The sequence below is a fragment of the Pristis pectinata genome, chromosome 3, assembly GCF_009764475.1.
Source record: "Pristis pectinata isolate sPriPec2 chromosome 3, sPriPec2.1.pri, whole genome shotgun sequence".
In the NCBI taxonomy this organism is placed as follows: domain Eukaryota; kingdom Metazoa; phylum Chordata; class Chondrichthyes; order Rhinopristiformes; family Pristidae; genus Pristis; species Pristis pectinata.
In genome coordinates, this window is record NC_067407.1 from 68,444,128 (window position 1) to 68,462,038 (window position 17,911).

Here is a 17,911-nt window from a genome sequence, read left to right on the forward strand (position 1 = left end):
GGTCTTGATGATGCGGAAGGGAGTGCTGGTAGGGGTAATGTTCTCGAGGTTGTTGATATCAAGAGAGGATGTGTTGAAGTTGTTAAATAATATTAAGACAGATAAATCTCCAGGGCCTGACGGGATTTTCCCCAGGCTGCTTCGAGAGGCTAGGGAGGAGATTGCTGAACCGCTGGTAAGGATCTTTGAGTCCTCGTTGTCTACAGGGGTGGTGCCGGAGGATTGGAGGGTTGCGAATGTGGTCCCCTTGTTCAAAAAAGGTAATAGGGATAGGCCAGGGAATTATAGACCGGTGAGTCTCACGTCTGTGGTGGGTAAGCTGTTAGAAAGGATTCTAAGGGATAGGATTTATGAACACCTAGAGAATCATGGACTGATTAGGGACAGCCAGCATGGCTTTGTGAAGGGAAGATCTTGCCTCACAAGCCTGATAGAGTTCTTTGAGGAGGTGACCAGGAAGATTGATGAGGGTAGTGCAGTAGATGTGGTCTACATGGATTTTAGTAAGGCATTTGATAAGGTTCCTCATGGTAGGCTTCTTCAGAAGGTCAGAGGCCAAGGGATCCAAGGAAGCTTGGCTGTGTGGATTAGGAATTGGCTTGCATGTAGAAAGCAGAGAGTTGTGGTGGAAGGAGTGCCCTCGGATTGGAAGGCAGTGACTAGTTGTGTCCCGCAGGGATCGGTTCTGGGACCTCTACTTTTTGTGATATTTATAGATGACTTAGATGAGGGGGTGGAGGGCTGGGTTAGTAAGTTTGCGGACGACACTAAGATAGGCGGTGTTGTGGATAGTGTGGAGGGCTATCGGAGCTTACAGAGGGATATTGATAGGATGCAGAGCTGGGCTGACAAGTGGCAGATGGAGTTCAATCTGGAGAAGTGTGAGGTGGTACACTTTGGAAGGACAGAGTACAGGGTAAACGGCAAGGTACTTGGCAGTGTGGAGGAGCAGAGGGATCTGGGGGTTCATATTCACAGTTCGTTGAAAGTTGCCTCACAGGTGGAAAGAGCAGTTAAGAAGGCCAATGGGATGTTGGCTTTCATAAGTCGTGGGATTGAGTTTAAGAGCCGCGAGGTTATGATGCAACTTTACAAAACTCTAGTTAGGCCACATTTAGAGTACTGTGTCCAGTTCTGGTCGCCTCATTATAGGAAGGATGTGGAGGCATTGGAGAGAGTGCAGAGGAGATTTACCAGGATGCTGCCTGGATTGGAGGGTATTGAATATGAGGAGAGGCTTAAGGTGCTAGGGCTTTATTCACTGGAAAGGAGGAGGATGAGAGGAGACATGATAGAGGTATATAAAATATTGAGAGGAATAGATAGAGTAGACAGTCAGCGCCTCCTCCCCAGGGCACCAATGCTCAAGACGAGAGGTCATGGCTTTAAGGTTATGGGTGGGAGGTTCAGGGGAGGTGTCAGAGGGAGGTTTTTCACCCAAAGAGTGGTTGGTGCATGGAATGCACTGCCTGGGGTGGTGGTGGAGGCAGATACATTGAACAGGTTCAAGAGCTTGTTGGATAGGCATATGGAGGAATGTGAGATAGAGGGATATGCAGGAGGAAGGGGTTAGGTAGTGTGAGGGTGGTCTGATGGACGGCACGACACGGTGGGCCGAAGGGCCTGTTTTGTGCTGTATGGTTCTATGGTTATTCTTACAACTACGAGCAATTTCTCTGCATGCCTGCTTCTCAAGTTCCTGCTAACTATTGGGGGGTGGGGTCTATAACACAGCCCCACTAGAGTGACCGTCCCCTTCTTGTTTCTAAGTTCTACCTATATGGCCTCACTGGACAATCCCCCAAGAATGCCATCCCTAAGTACTACTGTTATGTCCTCCCTTATCAAGAAGGCAACACCCCCTCCTCGCATTCCTGTAGCATCTGTATCCTGGAATACTGAGCTGCCAGTCCTGCCCTTCTCTCAGCCATGTTTCTGTTAAGGCTATAACATCCCAGTCCTTGGAGCCAATCCATGCTCTGCGTTTGTCTGCCTTACCTGTCAAACCTCATGCATTGAAATAAATGCAGTTTAACTGGGTATTCTTTTCCCTGCCTTTACTGTGCCCCTGGCTATCCTGATTACCAAACTTGCTCTCACTGCCTACTGCTTTATCCCACGACTTACTCCTGCTCAGAGTCCTAACCCCTGCTAATCTAGTTTAAACCCTCCCATGTATTACTAGCAAATGGATATTGGTCCCTCTCTGGTTCAAGTGCAACCCATCCCTCTTGTACTGTTCACCTCTAACCCAGACGAGATCCCGCTGGTCCAAGAACCTGATACCCTGCCCTGCCCATCTCCTCAGCCACAAATTCATCTGGCCTATCCTTCTATATCTGACCTCGCTAGACACTGGGAGAACTGGGTGGCACTGGGAGTAATCCAGAGATCACTACATTCAAGGTCCTGCTTCTTAACCTCTTACCTAACTCCCTATACTCATTCTGCAGGACCTCATCCCTTATTCTACCTATGTTATTTGTACCAACCTGTACAATGAGCTCTGGCTGTTCGCCCTCCCTCCTCAAATATTTTCTGCAGCTGCTCAGAGACATCCTTGATCCTGGCACTGGGAGGCAATACACCATCCTGGTGTCTCTTCTGCAGCCACAAAATCTCCTGTCTGTCCCCCTCACTATGGAGTCTCCTATCACTATCACCCTGTCTGTCTGCATCCTTTCCCTCTGAGCCTCAGAGCCAGCCACAGTGCCAGAGACCTGACTACTGTTGCAGCCCCTGAAAGACCATCCCCCTCAACAGTATCCAAAGATACCGTTAGTGAGGGGAATTGCCACAGGGGAACCCTGCATTGACTGCTTACTCTCTTTTCCTGGTGATTACTCATCTATCTGAAGCTTGTACCTTGGGTGTGACCACCTCTGTAAAAGTTTCATCTGTGATGCTCTCAGATTCCTGGATGATTCTGAGTACATCCAACTCCAGCTGCAGTTCCTTGACCTGATCTATCAGGAGCTGCAGCTGGGTGCACTTCCTACAGATGTAATCATTATGGAGATCGTGAGGTTCCCTGACTTCTGACATTTTGCAGGAGGATCATTCCACTGCCTCAACTACCATCCTGCCTACACTGAATCAAGTGATAAAGATCAACAACAATATAAAACCTTGCCTATTCTTACCTGTGTCGCCTCACTGAAGCCTTTTCGAAGATCCCCTGTCACACCCACATCAGGGTCACTTTATTCAGCCTCAGTTCCCCACTCCTACACTAGACTACTGTCACAATGGCTGCTCTGCTTGGTCCTACCTTTTTATTGGCTGCTGTTTAAAAGAGGCAAGTTTGCTACTTATTGAGTCCTGTAAAGTGAAACTCACAAGCAAGCCCCAAGATCTGAATGGCAAAAAGCTGCACACACCAGAAATCTGAAAAAAAACATGCTAGAAATTCTAAGCAGTTCACACAGCATCTGTGGAGAGAGAAACAGTGGATGTTTCAGGTAGATAACATTTCATCAGAACTAACTGATTATAACAAAGCAGGGCACCGTTCAGTTCCATCTTGAAGCATGGTAGCTTCCAGCAGGGCTTTACTATCGGTCACATCCCTGCCCTTAATTCATGGACTGACAGTTATGTGGGGTAGAAACAGGTCCTATGCCCCACGATATCCATATTGATCATCAGGCACCCATCTACCCTAATCCCATGTTCCAGCTCTTGGTTCGTATCCTTCTCTACCTCAGTAATTCAGTTGCTCATGTAGAAGTTAGTTAAATATTATAGAGTCATACAGCATAGAAACAGGCCATTCAGGCCAGTATGTCCATGCCAACCAGTGGGTGCACAGAGAACATTGAACAGACCCTTCAGCCCTTGCTGTCTGTGCCAACTATGATGCCAATCGAAACTAATCCCACCTGTCTGCACCTTATCTGTATCCCTCCATTACTGTGCCTGTCTAAGTGCTGCTTAAACATTGCTATTGTATCTGCTTGCACCACCTCCTCTGGCATCTACCACTCAGTTAAAAGAAAAACAACTTGACTTGTAAATCTCCTTTAAACTTTCTCCCTCTCACCCTAAAGCTATGCCGTCTGGTATTTGATATTTCCACTCTGGAGGAAAAAGAGTCTGACAATCTACCCTGTCTCTATACCTCTCATAATTTTATATACTTCTATCAAGTCACCTCTCAGCCTTCAATGGTCCAGAGAAAACAATCCAAGTTTGTCCAACCTCTTCTTATAGCTAATACTCTCTAATCCAGGCAACATACTGGTGAACCTCTTATGCACCCTCTCCAAAGCCTCCACATCCTTCCTGTAAAGAACTGACCAAAACTTTAATCTTCACACTTGGTGTATCAGGATGGCAGTTAGGGTGTGGTATGCTCGTCCTGCAGGATGTGGAAGATCGGTGAGACTTCCAGTGTCCCTGAGGACTACACCTGCAGGAAGTGTGTCCAGCTGCAGCTCCTAACTGACTACATGAAGGAGTTGGAGCTGGATGCATTTAAGATCATCTGGGATGCTGAGAGCATCATAGATAAAAAAAAATTTCATTGAGGTGGTCACATCTAGGCTGCAGGTAGGTGGGTGACCGCCAGGAAAGAGAGAGGGGGTAGACTGTGCAGCATTCCCCTTGAAAACAAGTATACTGTTTTGGATAATGTTTGGGTGGAGGAGGGGGGGAGGAATGTGGAAATGACCATTCAGGAGAAAGCAGCAGCCAGGTCTGTGCCACCAGGACTGTCTGAGTCTCAGTGGGAAGGGTAAATGCAGAAAGGATTATAATGATAGGAGACCTGATAGTTACAGGGGCAGACAGGAGATTCTGTGGCTGCAAAAGGGACTCTACGATGGTGTGTTGCCTCCCTGGTGCCAGGGTCAAGGATGTCTCTGAGTGGTTGCAGAACATTCTCAAGGGGAAGGGTGAGCAGCCAGAAGTCATTGTGCATGTTGACACAAATGACATGGGTAGAAAAAAGGATGAGTCCTGCAGAGTGAATATCAGAAGTTAGTTTAAAAAAAAATGACCTCGGGTAGAGTAATCTCTGGATTACTCCCAGTGCCATGTGCTTGTGAAGGTAAAAATAGGGGGATATGGCAGATGAATGTGTGGCTGAAGAGTTGGTGCGGGGGACAGGATTCAGACTTATGGACCATTGGGATCTCTTCTGCAACAAAGATGACCTGTAAAAAGGGGCGGGTTGCACCTGAACTTGAGGGGGACCAATATCCTGATGGGCAAATTTGCCAGTGCTACTAGGGAGGATTTAAACTGGATTGGCAGAGGGTTGGGATCCAAAGCAGAAGTGAGGCAGATGGGAGGCTGGAAGTTGAGACAGAATTCAATGACAGTAAGATCAGTAGACAAGACAGGCAGCAGCAGGGCTGGGAGTGAGGAGAGTGTTGGATTAAATTGCATTTATTTCAATGCAAGAAGCCCATTAGGGAAGTTGGATGAACTCAGGGTATGGATAGCTACATTAGACTGGGATAATCTACCCATTACAAAAACATGGCTAAGGGAGGGACAGAACTGGCAGCTAAATGTTTCAGGGTACTGCTGCTATAGGTGGGATAGAGGTGGGGGAAAAGAGGAGGGGAGTTGCATTTCTCATTAAGGAGAACATCATAGCAGTAGTCCATGATGCAGTAACTGAGGGATCATCCAGTAAGGCTTTATGGGTGGAGCTGAGAAACAAGAAGGGGGTGTTCAGCTTGCTAGGATTGTACTTTTGGCCCCCTAATAGTCAACGGGAATTAGAGGAACAAATACCTAGGGAGATAGGCAAAAGTTACAAGAATAGTAGTCATAGTGGGGGATTTTACTTTTCCTAATACAGATTGGGACTTCCATAAGTGTTATGCGCTTAGATAGGTGGAATTTGTTGTGTTCAGGTAAGTTTTTGTAGGCAAAAAATAGAAGGCTCTACCAGGGAGAGGGCAAAGCTTGACCTACTCTTGGGAAATAGGGCAGGACAAGTGACTGAGGTGACAGTGGGGCAGCACTTTGGGACCAGTGACTGTAGTTCTATTCGTTTCTATTAAATCAGTTATGGAAAGAGACAGAACTGGTCCACAAGTTAGTTCTAAATTGGGGCAAGGCAAATCTTGATGGTATTGGGCAGAAACTTGCAAAAGTTGATTGGAGTAGGTTGTTTGCAGGCAATGGGACACCTGGCAAGTGGGAGACTTTTAAAAGTGAGATGGCGAGAGTTCAAGATTTGCATGTTCTTGTTCGAGTGAAGGGCAAGGCTGGCAGTAGAGTCATTGAGCAATATGGTGCAGAAACAGGCCTTTCGGCCCACTGAGTACAGTGCCTACCCATCTCATCCCAATTTCCTGTGTTCGGCCCATATCCCTCCAGGCACTTCCCCTCCATGTACCTATCCAGTGCTGCTTAAATGATACTATTGTACTTGCCTCAACTACTTCCTCTGGCAGCTCAGTCCATATACTCACCACCCTCTGTGTGAAAAGGTTTCCTCTTGGGTCCCTTTTAAATCTTTCTCCTTTCATCCCATCTATGCCCCCTAGTTTTGGACTCCCCTACACTCGCAAAAAGACTGTTACCATCCACCTTATCTATGCCTCTCGTAATTTTAAACACTTATATAAGATCGCCCCTCATTCTCCTATGCTCCAAGAAATAAAGACCAAGCCTGGCCAATCTCTCCCCATAACTCAGGGTCTCCAGTCCTCTGGCAACATCCTCGTAAATCTTTTCTGCACTCTTTCCAATTTAACCACGTCTTCCCTACAACAGGCTGAGCAAAACTGTACACAGTACTCCAAGTGTGGCCTCACCAATGACTTGTATAACTGCAACATGATGTTCCAGCTCCTATACTCAATGCCCTGACTGATGAAGGCCAATGTGCTAAATGTCTTTTTCACCACCCTACCTACTTGTGACACTGCTTTCAACAAACTATGCACTTGTACTCCTAGGTCCCTCTGTTGTATTACACTCCCTAGTGCCCTACCATTCATACTACAAGTCGTACACTGATTTGACAGTAGGGAACCCTGGATGATGAGTGGTATGGATGTTCTTGTCAGGAAAAAAATGGAGGCATGGGTCAAGTATAGGTAGCTGGGATCAAGTGAATTCCTGCAGGAGTATAGGGGATGCAGGAGTATACTCAAGAAGGAAATCAAAAGGGCAAAAAGGGGACATGAGATCGCTTTGGCAGAGAAGAGTAAGTAGAATCCAAAGAGATTTCATAAGTATATTTAGGGAAAAAGAATAACTGGAGAGAGAATAGTGCCCCTCAAAGACCAAGAGGACATCCTTGTGTGGAGCCGCAGGAGATTGGCGAGTTCCTCATTGAATATTTCTCCTCTTTTTGCTGGGGAATAGGACTTCAGAACCTGATAGTTAATGGGGATGTCTTGGGGATCGTCAGTATTACAGCAGAGGAGATACTGGATATCTAAAAACCTATGAAGGTTGATAAATCTCCAGCGCCTGATCAGGTATATCCAAGAACGCTGTGGAAAGCTGGAAAAGAAATTGTGGAAGCTCTGGCTGAGATGTACGCATCATTGTTAGTGACAGGTGCAGTATTGGAAGACTTCAGTATGGCCTTTGATAAGGTTCCACATGGTAGGCTGCTGTGGAAAGTTAGATCACATGGGATCCAGGGAGAGTTGGCTAATTGGATACACAAATGGCTTGATGGTAGGAAGCAGAGGGTGATGATAGAAGGCTATTTCTCGGACTGGAGGCTTGTGACTAGTTCCCCTTGGGTCGGTGCTAGGCCCATTGCTGTTTGTCATCTATATCAATTATTTGGATGAGAATATACAAGGCATGGTTAGTAAGTTTGTGATGACACCAAAATAGGTGGTGCCATTGACAGTGAAGATGATTATCAGGATATGCAAGGTGATCTTGATCATCTGGGTAAATGAGCCAAGGAATGGCAAATGGAGTTTAATTTGGATATGTGTGAGAGTTGCATTTCGGAAAGACAAATGAAAGTAGGACTTTGACAGTGAACAGTAGCGCCCTGGGGAGTGTTGTAGAACAGGGACCTAGGAGTACAATTACAAGGTTCCCTGAAAGTGGCATCGCAAGTAGACGGTGGTGAGGAAGGCTTTTGGCACGCTGGCCATCATCAGTCAGGGCATTGAGAATACAAGTTGGGATGTTTAAGTTGCAATTGTACAAGGTGCTAGTGAGGCTGCATTTGGAATATTGTGTTCAGTTTTGGTCACGCTGCCATAGGAAAGATGCCATTCAGCTGGAAAGAATGCAGAGGAGATTCACGAGGACATTGCCAGGACTCAAGGGACCGAGTTATGGAGAGAGGTTGAGCATAAAGACATAGAGCAATACAGGCATTAATACGGGCCCTTCGGCCCAACAAGTCCATGCTGACCATGGTGCCCACTCCTCTAGTCCCAGTTTCCTGTGTTCAGCCCATATCCCTCTGAGCCCTGCCCCTGCATGTACCTATTCAAGTGCTGCTTAAATAATACTATTGTACCCACCTCAACCACTTCCTCTGGCAGCCGTTACATATACTCTGCTCTACCCTCTGTGTGGGAAAAAGTTGCCCCTCAAGTTCCTTTTAAATCTTTCCCATCTCACCTTAAATCTATGCCCCCTAGTTTTGGACTCCCTTATCCTGGGGAAAAGACTGTTACCATCCATCTTATCTATGCCCCTCATGATTTTGTAAACCTCTATAAGATCACCCCTCATTCTCCTATGCTCCAAGGAACAAAGACCTGGCCTGGCCAACCTCTCCCTGTAACTCAGGCCCTCTAGTCCTGGAAACATCCTCATAAATCTTTTCTACAAGTTGGGACTTTCCTCATTGGAGAATGAGGGGTGATCTTATGGAAGTGTACTAAATCATGAGGGACAAAGGGTGAATGTGCATAGCCTTTTTCCCATGGTTGGGGAATTGAGAACTAAAGGGCAATGAGGTGAGTAGGGAGAGATTTCATAGGAACCTGAGAGGCAACTTTTTCACCCAGAGAGTGGTGAGTATATGGAATAAGCTGCCAGAGTGCAGGAATAGTAGAGGCAGGTACATAAACAATATTTAAAAGACACTTGGACAAGTACGTAGATGTGAAGGGTTTAGAGGGGATGGGCAAAACACTGGTGAATGGGACTAGCTTAGATGGGAATCTTAGTCAGCATGGACCAGTTGGGCTGAAGGGCCTGTTTCCGGACTGTATGACTCAATGACTCCATCTATGACTCTATCTGCATACAATACTCCAAATGAAGTCAAGCCAGAGTTTTATACAGCTGCAACATGACTACCTGACTTTTATATTCAATGCCCCAACCAATGATGGCAAGTATGCCATATTCCTTTTTTACCATCCTATCTACTTGTATTGCCACTTCCAGGGAGCTATGGAATTGCATCCCAAGATGCCTGTATCTCTGTACTTCAGTGCTCCTACAGGTCCTGCCATTTACTGTCTACTTTCCCCTCACATTTGACCTCCCGAAATGCAACACCTCACACTTGTCTGTATTAAACTCCATCTGCCATTTCTCTTGCCTATGTTTCCGACTGTTTTATATTCTGCTGAATCCTTTTACAACTTTGCCACTATCCACAACTCTGCCAATTTTTGTGTTGAGCGAACTTACTAATCAGCACATCAATATTTCATAAAGTCATAGAGTAATGTAGCGAGGAAACAGGCCTTTCGTTAATGCCAACCATGGCATCCACCAAGCTAGTCCTGTTTACCTGCATTTGGCCCACATTCCTCTAAATCCCTCCTAACCATATACTTATCCAACTATCCTTATTATTGTACCTGCCTCTACCATTTTCTCCAGCAGCTCATTCCATATACCCACTACCCTCTGCATGAAGACATTCCCCATGAAGTCCCTTTTAAGTCATCCCCCTCTCACCTTAAATCTATACCCTCTAGTTTATAATTCCCCTTTCCCGGGAAAAGGATTGTGTGTTCACCCTATCTATGCCCCACATGATTTTATACACCTTTATAAGGTCACTTCCTACGTTCCAAGGAATAAAGTCCTAGGCTGCCCAACCTCTCCATATAACTCAGGCCCTCAAGTCCTTGCAACATCCTCATAAATCATCTCTGCACTCTTTCCAGTTTAATTATGTCTTTCCTATAACAGGGCGACCAAAACTCTACATAATACTCTAAGTGCGGTCTCACCAATGACTTGTATAACTGCAACATAACATCCCAACTCCTATTCTCAGTGCCCTGACTGATGAAGGTCAGTGTGCCAAATGGCTTCTTCACCACCCTGTCTACCAGTGATGCCACTTTCAGCGAACTATATACTTGTACTCCTTGGTCCCTCTGTTTAACAGCACTCTTCAGGGCCCTGCAGTTCACTTTATAAGTCCTACCCTGGTTTAATTTCCCAAAATGTAACACTGCACTTATCTGAATTGAAAGCCATTTGTCAATCCTCAGCCCACTTATCTAGCTGATCAAGATCCCCCTGTAATTCTGGATAATCTTCTTCACTGTGTACGACACCACCTATTTCAGTATCATCTGCAAACTTACTAACCCTGCCTTGTATATTTACATCCAAATTGTTTATATAAATATCAATAAAAAAATGTTCCAATACGGGCCCCAGTGACAAACTGCTAGTTACAGGCCTCCAGTCCTGGAAACAACCTTTGACCATCACTCTCTGTTTCCTACCATCGAGCCAATTATGAATCTAACTGGTAATCTCTTCCTGGATCCCATGCAATTTAGCTTTCCAGACCAACCTGCCATGTGGAACCTTATCAAAGGCCTTGCGGAAGTCCATATAGACAATGTCCACTACTCATCTATGCTCTTGGTTAATTCTTCAAAAAACTGAGATTTCATCCAAATTGTTTATGTACATCACAAACAACAGAAGTCCCAGCACTGATCCCTGTGGAATGCCACAGGCCACAGACCCCTCCGGTCACCTCTCCACCACTGCCCTCCTTCCACGGCCAAACCAAATTTGAATCCAATCTACTAAATCTTCATGGGTCCCATGAGCTTTCATTTTCTGGATCAGCGTACCATGAAGGACTTTGTCAAAAGCTTTACTGAAGTCCATGTCCACTGCTCTACCCTCATCAATCATCTTCATCACCTCAAAACATCTCAAGTTCATAAGGAATGTACTACCCAGATTCTCCACGCTGGCTATCCCTAATCAGTCTATTTTTCCTGAAGGGATTAGATCCTATCCTTGAAAATCTTCTCCAATAATTTCCCTACCATTAATGTAAGGCTCACTGTCCTATAATTTCTTGATTTATCTCTACTACCTTTAAACAGAACAACATTGGTTATTCTCCAGTCCTCTGGGACCTTGCATGTGGCTAAAGAGGATGCAAAGATTTCTGTCAAGGCCCTCCATAAGCTCCTCCCTTGCCTCTCTAAGTAAACTCTGGCCCTATCCACCAAAATGCTCTTCAAATGACCCAATATTACCATCTTGACATCAACATGCCCTAGAATATCAGCATTGCCTTTCCTGATCCTGCTATCCTCCATGACTTTCTCCTTGGCGAATACCAGTATTGGTACCTTGCCCATTTACCTGGACCCTCTTTCCCTGGTTATTTTGCCCACAGTGTATTTGTAAAATGCCTTCAGATTTACCTCATCTCCTGGTTTCATCCCATTTCAACTCCACTTCCTGTTCCCACAATGTTCTTGGCCTTCTCCACTGCCAGGATGAAGCCAAAAGCAAACTGGAACGGCACCTCCTTTTCTGCCTGGGTAGTCTACAAACCCAATGGTGTGAACAATTAATTATCTTCAACTTCAGGTAAACCACACCCCCGTGCTCTTTTCTCTATCCTTCTGGTCAACCTCCTCTTCACCCCCCCGTTAATCCAGTTTTCCCATTTCATTTCCACCCCACCCACTTTGTTCCATCTGCCCATCATCTCTCCCCCATCTGTATCCACTTCTCACTTTCCTTCCTTATCAGGTTCCAGCACCTACAGTGTCTTATTTCTCCACTTATCACCTTCCAGCCTCTGTCTCTTCCTCCACCCTCCCCTCCCACATTTGGCTCCATCTACCTCCTTGTGTCTCTATCACCCACCAGCCGCTGTCTCCCGACTCCACACCTCTCCCTCCTCACCTGGCTCCATCTGCCCATCGTCCTTCTCCTCACCTGGTTCCACCCATCACCTACCAGCCTCAGCCTCATCCTTCCTGCTGCTCCTTATCCTGGCTGTCTTCCCTCTACACTATCAGTCCTGGTGCAGGGTCTCCACCCAAAATGTCGACTATCCTTTTCCTCCCACAGATGCTGCCTGACCCGCTGAACTCCTCCAGCAGTTTGGTTTTTGCTCCAGATTCCAGCATCTACAGTCTCTTGTGTCTCTCTTTACCTTAATCCTGTCTGTGAGTGATATTTTGTGACCCTACTTTCCTTCCTAATTTCTTTTTCAACCCGCCTCCCTACACTTTTTATACTCTTGATGGGCTTCCCCCATCTTTAGTTCCCTATACTTGCCATATGCTTTTTCTTTTTATCCAACCCTCAATATCCCTCGACATCCAGGGTTCCCTGCGCTTGTTACTCTTGGCTTTCATCCTTGCTCCTGCAAGGATGTTAGCACTGAATTTTCGCTGTTTCTCCTTTGAATGTTTCCCACTGTGCAGATGTAGACTTGCCTGCAAATAAATGCTCCCAGTCTACCTTTTGCCAAGTCCTGTCTTATTTTAGTGAAATTGGCCTTCACCAATTTATTCCTGGTTCATCCCTGTCTTTTTCCATCATAAATCCAAGTGCTGGAAATACTCAGCTGGTCAGGCCTCATCTAACCTGCTGAGTGTTTCCAGCTTTTTCTGTTTTTATTTCAGACTTCCAACATCTGCAGGTTTTTTTCTGATTTTTCATCAACCTTTTACTTTAACCACTTTGAAATATAAAGAGTTATGGTTGCTGTCTCCTATATGCTCCCCCACTGACACTCCCTCCACTTGACCAGCTACATTCCCCAATATAAGGTCCAGTAAATTTCCTTCCCTCTGAGTAATCTACAAGCTGTGTTGAGAAGCTGTCTTGGACACACCTCCAAAATTTACACTAAGGCAATCCCTGTTCATATCTGGGGAATTGAAATCCCCTAATATTATAAACCCTACTTTTATTACATCTCCCTGCTACTTGCCTATATATCTGTCCCTCAATCTCCTATTGACTGTCTGTAATACACCCCCATTTTGTTCCTAATCTCTACCCAGATGGCCTTGTCTGACTAACCTTATGGTATATGTTCCCTCAATACTGAAGTCAATGCATCCCTTGATGAACAGTGTATTGACACCTTTCTGACGTCCCCTCTGTCTTGCCTAAATTCTATATCCCAGCAACTGAGTTGCCAGCCCTGCTGCTCTTTCAACCACGTTTCGGTGATGGCAACAATACTGTCGTCCCACATGTTAATTAAAGCATTAAGTTTACCTACTTTAGTAGTTAGACTCCTTGCAATAAAATAAATGCAATTTAACTCGTGCATTTACCCGCCTGCACTGACTACTGGACTCGGTAACTTTTTCTCCTCTAGGTGACTGTACCTCCCCACCTGAATATCTATTCTGAGTCCATACCCTGCCAATTCAGTTCAAACCTTCTTGAATAGCATGTAAATATCCCTGCACAGATGTTGGTCTGATTTAGGTGCTACCCATCCTGCTTTTACAGGTCCCACCTTCCCCAGAAATGGTCCCAGTGGCCCAGGAACCTAAATTCCATCCCCCTGCACCATCCCTTGAGCCATACATTCATCTAACCCATCCTTCTATTCCTATGCTCAGTAGCCTGTGGCACTGGAAGCAATCCAGAGATTACAACCTTTGAGGTCCTGCTCTTTAAATGACTTCCTAACTCTCTCAACTTGTGTTGCAGGACCTCATCCCTTCTACTTATGTTGTTGATACCAACATGTACCACAATCTCTGGCTGTTCAGAATGTCCTGCAGCCACTCTTAAGACATCCTTGACCCTAGTACCAGAGAGGCAACAAACCATCCTAGAATCTCATTTGCAGCCACAGAAAAGTGCATCATCCTGCCTTATGATAGAATCCCCGAACACAATCACCTTCCCAGTCTTATTCCTTCCCCTTTGTACATCAAAGTCCTCGATGGTGCCATGAACTGGGCTGTTGCTGCTGCTTTCCTCTGAGATGCCATTCCCCCACCCACCCCAAAAAAAGGAACCCACACTGTATACATATTTGAGAGGGGAATGCACTACCTGCCTGCATTACTGCCCTATCTGGTAGTCACCCATCTCTTCTCTGTACCTGCAACATGACTAACTCACTAAACAAACTATCTTCCACATTTTCTGCATCCTAGCTACTCAGCAAGTCCAACTGCAACTCCAGCTGCTTTGTGGTCTGACAGGAGCTGCAACTGCAGTCTTCCCACAGGTATCATCACCAGGAACACTGGAAATGTCCCTGATCTCCCACATCCTGAAGGAGGAACATAAAACTGCCCTGGTCTCCATATCCTTTATCCCAGTCCTCCTAAGAAATAGAAGAGAATGGTTCTTCCTGTTCTAATCATGGTCCCACCAGTTCCACACTTGTATAGTTTTGCAAAATATTATAATGAACAGATTATTTTCACCAAATTAAGCCTGAACTTTCACTTCAATCACAGCACGCCAACCTCAGAAACAGCCATTTTCAAAATGACCACGCCAATATGTCTGATCCTGCTATACCTACTTCTCTTTTATAGCTCTCGTCAGCATTGTAACTCCCTCTCGCTGCCTCATGTGATCTCCAGGTATTGCCACATAATGTGTGAGTACCTGCCTCCAGTACTCTCAGACTGTGCATTCCAAACTCCAACTACCCGCTGGGTGAAATTCTTCCTTGTATCCCCCTAGCTACTTGCCTTAAACCTACGCCCGCTGGTTACAGACATCTCTGCTATGGGAAAAGTTTACTGACCTCTTGCCTGGTAATTTTGTATATCTCTGTTAGGTCTGCCCACAGCCGCCTCCGTTCCAAGGGAAACAAATACAGCCGTATCCAGTTTCTCCCCTATTGAGCATCTCCACTCTCCCTATGCTCTCCCCTCAATAAGACACTCCCAGGCCCTTCCCTCAGCCCTGCCAACCCACTCCCAACCCCCTTGAGATTGTCGTGTCTATGACTAAGATAAGTACCCCAAAAGCAAGTTGATGTTTTTTAAATGAGACTCATATTTGTGGATTAGTGTAAAGGATGTCTTCCTTTCATCATTTGACCCATAACATCTCTTAACAATATTACCATACCCTGAATTTGAGCTTATTTTTACTCGGCTGTTGTGCATTTCCATCACAGGAGCATGAAAAGCGATGTTGGAGTGTGGATTTTAATCTAATGGATCCCAAGCTCCTTGCTTCAGGCTCTGACGATGCTAAAGGTAATCTCACATGCCCAGTGAGGCAAGCACTCAACCACAGTATCTCCTGCACTTCACAAACATTCTCATAAAACTAACTTTCAACCTGACCCTGTCTAAATTTTGTTCCAGTCAACCTGACCTATAAATCAACACTATGCAGTGAGATGAACATGAGCAGTAGTTAGCCATTTGGCCTCCTGCACCAACTTAGCGGTTAAAAAAATTCATGGCTCATCTTTTACTTCAGCACCACGAATCTACACTAACTCCGTGTTCACTGATTCCCTTCATATCTAAAATTCTTCCATCCTTGTTGAATATATTCGGTGACTGAGCCTCCATGCCCCATTGGGTAGAGAATTCCAAAATTCCAGGACGTACTGTATGAGGAAATCTGTTCTTACCTCAGCCCTGATTTGACCCCTTATTCTGACACTATGACCTGTGGTTTGAGGCACCTACCCAGGGAAACATCACCCTGTACTCCTCCTGTCAAGCATTTTTTACACTTAATTGAGGAGCATGGATCAAGTAGGAAGGAATCTGCATATTTTCATCAATGCTCAAATGATTGCTACTTGTACTGCAAGAAAGTTTTTCATCGGTACATGTCTCAAAGTAGGCAAAAGGCCACAGAAAATTGCAATGTTATTGAAGGTAGACTATCCAAAAGGGATAGGGTAAAGGGCAGGGTTGAAGTTCAGCAACTAGAGGTTAAGGAGCTATTGAAGAGCAGGTCTTGAAGTTCATGATATCAGGGTTACATTCAGTACTGACAAGGACAAAATAGGAGGATAGACCAAATGAACCTGTGGCTAGAGAGTGCAGGAATAATACATTGGGTAACACAGTGGCACAGGTGGTAACGTTACTGCCTTTCAGTTTTAGTGACCCAGCAATCCTGATCTTTGGTGTCGTCTTTGTGGACTTTGCACGTTCTCCCTGTAACCATGTGGACTTCCAGGTGCTCCAGTTTCAGGTTAATTTGCCACTGTAAATTACCCCTCATGTGGTAGGACTGGAAATGTGGGATGAATAGGTTGCAAGGAAAGTAAATGGGATGTGGGGAATGGGATTGCTTTGTGAGCCGGCATAGACAGGAGTTATTCGGAAGGATACTGGGTCAATATAGCATTAGAATCAGTTTGGATTCAAGTTTATTGTTGTGGGCATACATACCCAGGGTATAAATGCCTTGAAAATCAGTTTTTCAGCAGCACAGTACATTACAAATGTAACTTGCATAAACTTAAATTAACATAAATTATACAAAACGGATGACGCAATAAATTAAAAAAAACAATGACATTAGTGCCAAGTTGAGGGAAATAGAGGTAGAACTGCAAAGTAGCAGGAGGCAGAAGACAGTGCGGGTTGCTATAGGCAACCCATAGTGGTTGTGGTGTGAGAAAAGAGGAAATTAGGGGTGCATGTACCAAAGATAACACTGTAATCATTTGGGATTTTAATCTACATGAAAACTGAGCAAATCAAAGTAGAAGATGGATTCTTGGAATGTATACAAGATGGATTTCCAGATAGGTATGTTGAGAAACCAACTTGGAAGCAGTCTGTCTTAGATTCTAGTATTGTGAAGTGTGAAAGGGTTAATTCAAAATGCTGTTGCAAAGGGGATGACCGTAAAATGATGGAATTTTACATTATTTCAAAGTGATGCATTTCAATCCAAACAAAGAAAATTTCGATATGAAGAATTAGTTGACTGTAGTTGATTGGGAAACACTTTAAAGGGTATAATAGTACTCAGGAAATGATGAGCAATTTACATGATTTGCAACAAATATACATTCCTTGAGGCAAAAAGGTAGAAGAGGAAAATGGGTTTCCAGTCATGGATTACAAGATAATTTACAGATTATGGTAAATCTAAGGAAAAGGTTTATAAATTTGCCAGAAGAGCTGTAAGCCTGAGGATTGGATTGCTTTAGAATTCAATAAAGGATGACCAAGATTTGATGAAGGGAAAATATACAATGTGAACTAATAAGCATAAAAATGCATGGGGACAGCTTCCATGCATATGCAAAAAGGAAAAGATTAATGGGGAAAAATCCATGTCCCTTCCTGAGACAGGCGAATTCATATTGGGCAATAAAGAAATGGCGGAGAAATTAAACAGCTACTTTGTCTTCACAGAAGACGACATAGAAAGCTCTCAGAAATATCCACAGAACCAAAGGTCCAGTGTAAGTGAGAAAGTAAAAGTCGTTAACATGGATTTATAAAAGGGCAATCGTATCTAATTAAGTTATTGGAATTCTATTGCTGCAGTTCTGGTCATCACATTATAGGAAAGATGTGATTACACTGGAGAGGATGCAGAAATTCGCCAGGATGTTGCCTGGGATAGAGGAATTTAGTAATGGGGAGAGATTGGATAGGTTGGGCTTGTTTTCCCTGGAGCAAAGGAGGCTGATAGAGGTATATAAAATTATAGAAGATACAGATAGAGTAGATAGTCAAAATCTTTTTCCTGTGGTAGGGGTATCAAAAACAAGAGGGCATAGGTTTATGCTGGGAAG

General features: G+C 44.7%; 1 protein-coding gene across 2 annotated transcripts in view; it reads left to right on the top strand.

Annotated features, from left to right (window-relative positions):
* The window catches only part of cop1 (COP1 E3 ubiquitin ligase), a 137,608-nt gene that overhangs the window by 69,194 nt on the left and 50,503 nt on the right, over positions 1-17,911 (top strand). For both annotated transcript variants that reach the window (XM_052012552.1, XM_052012550.1), the window contains exon 14: positions 15,305-15,386. In XM_052012552.1, the coding sequence (XP_051868512.1) occupies positions 15,305-15,386 (82 nt within the window). The remainder of the gene's footprint in view (positions 1-15,304; positions 15,387-17,911) is intronic.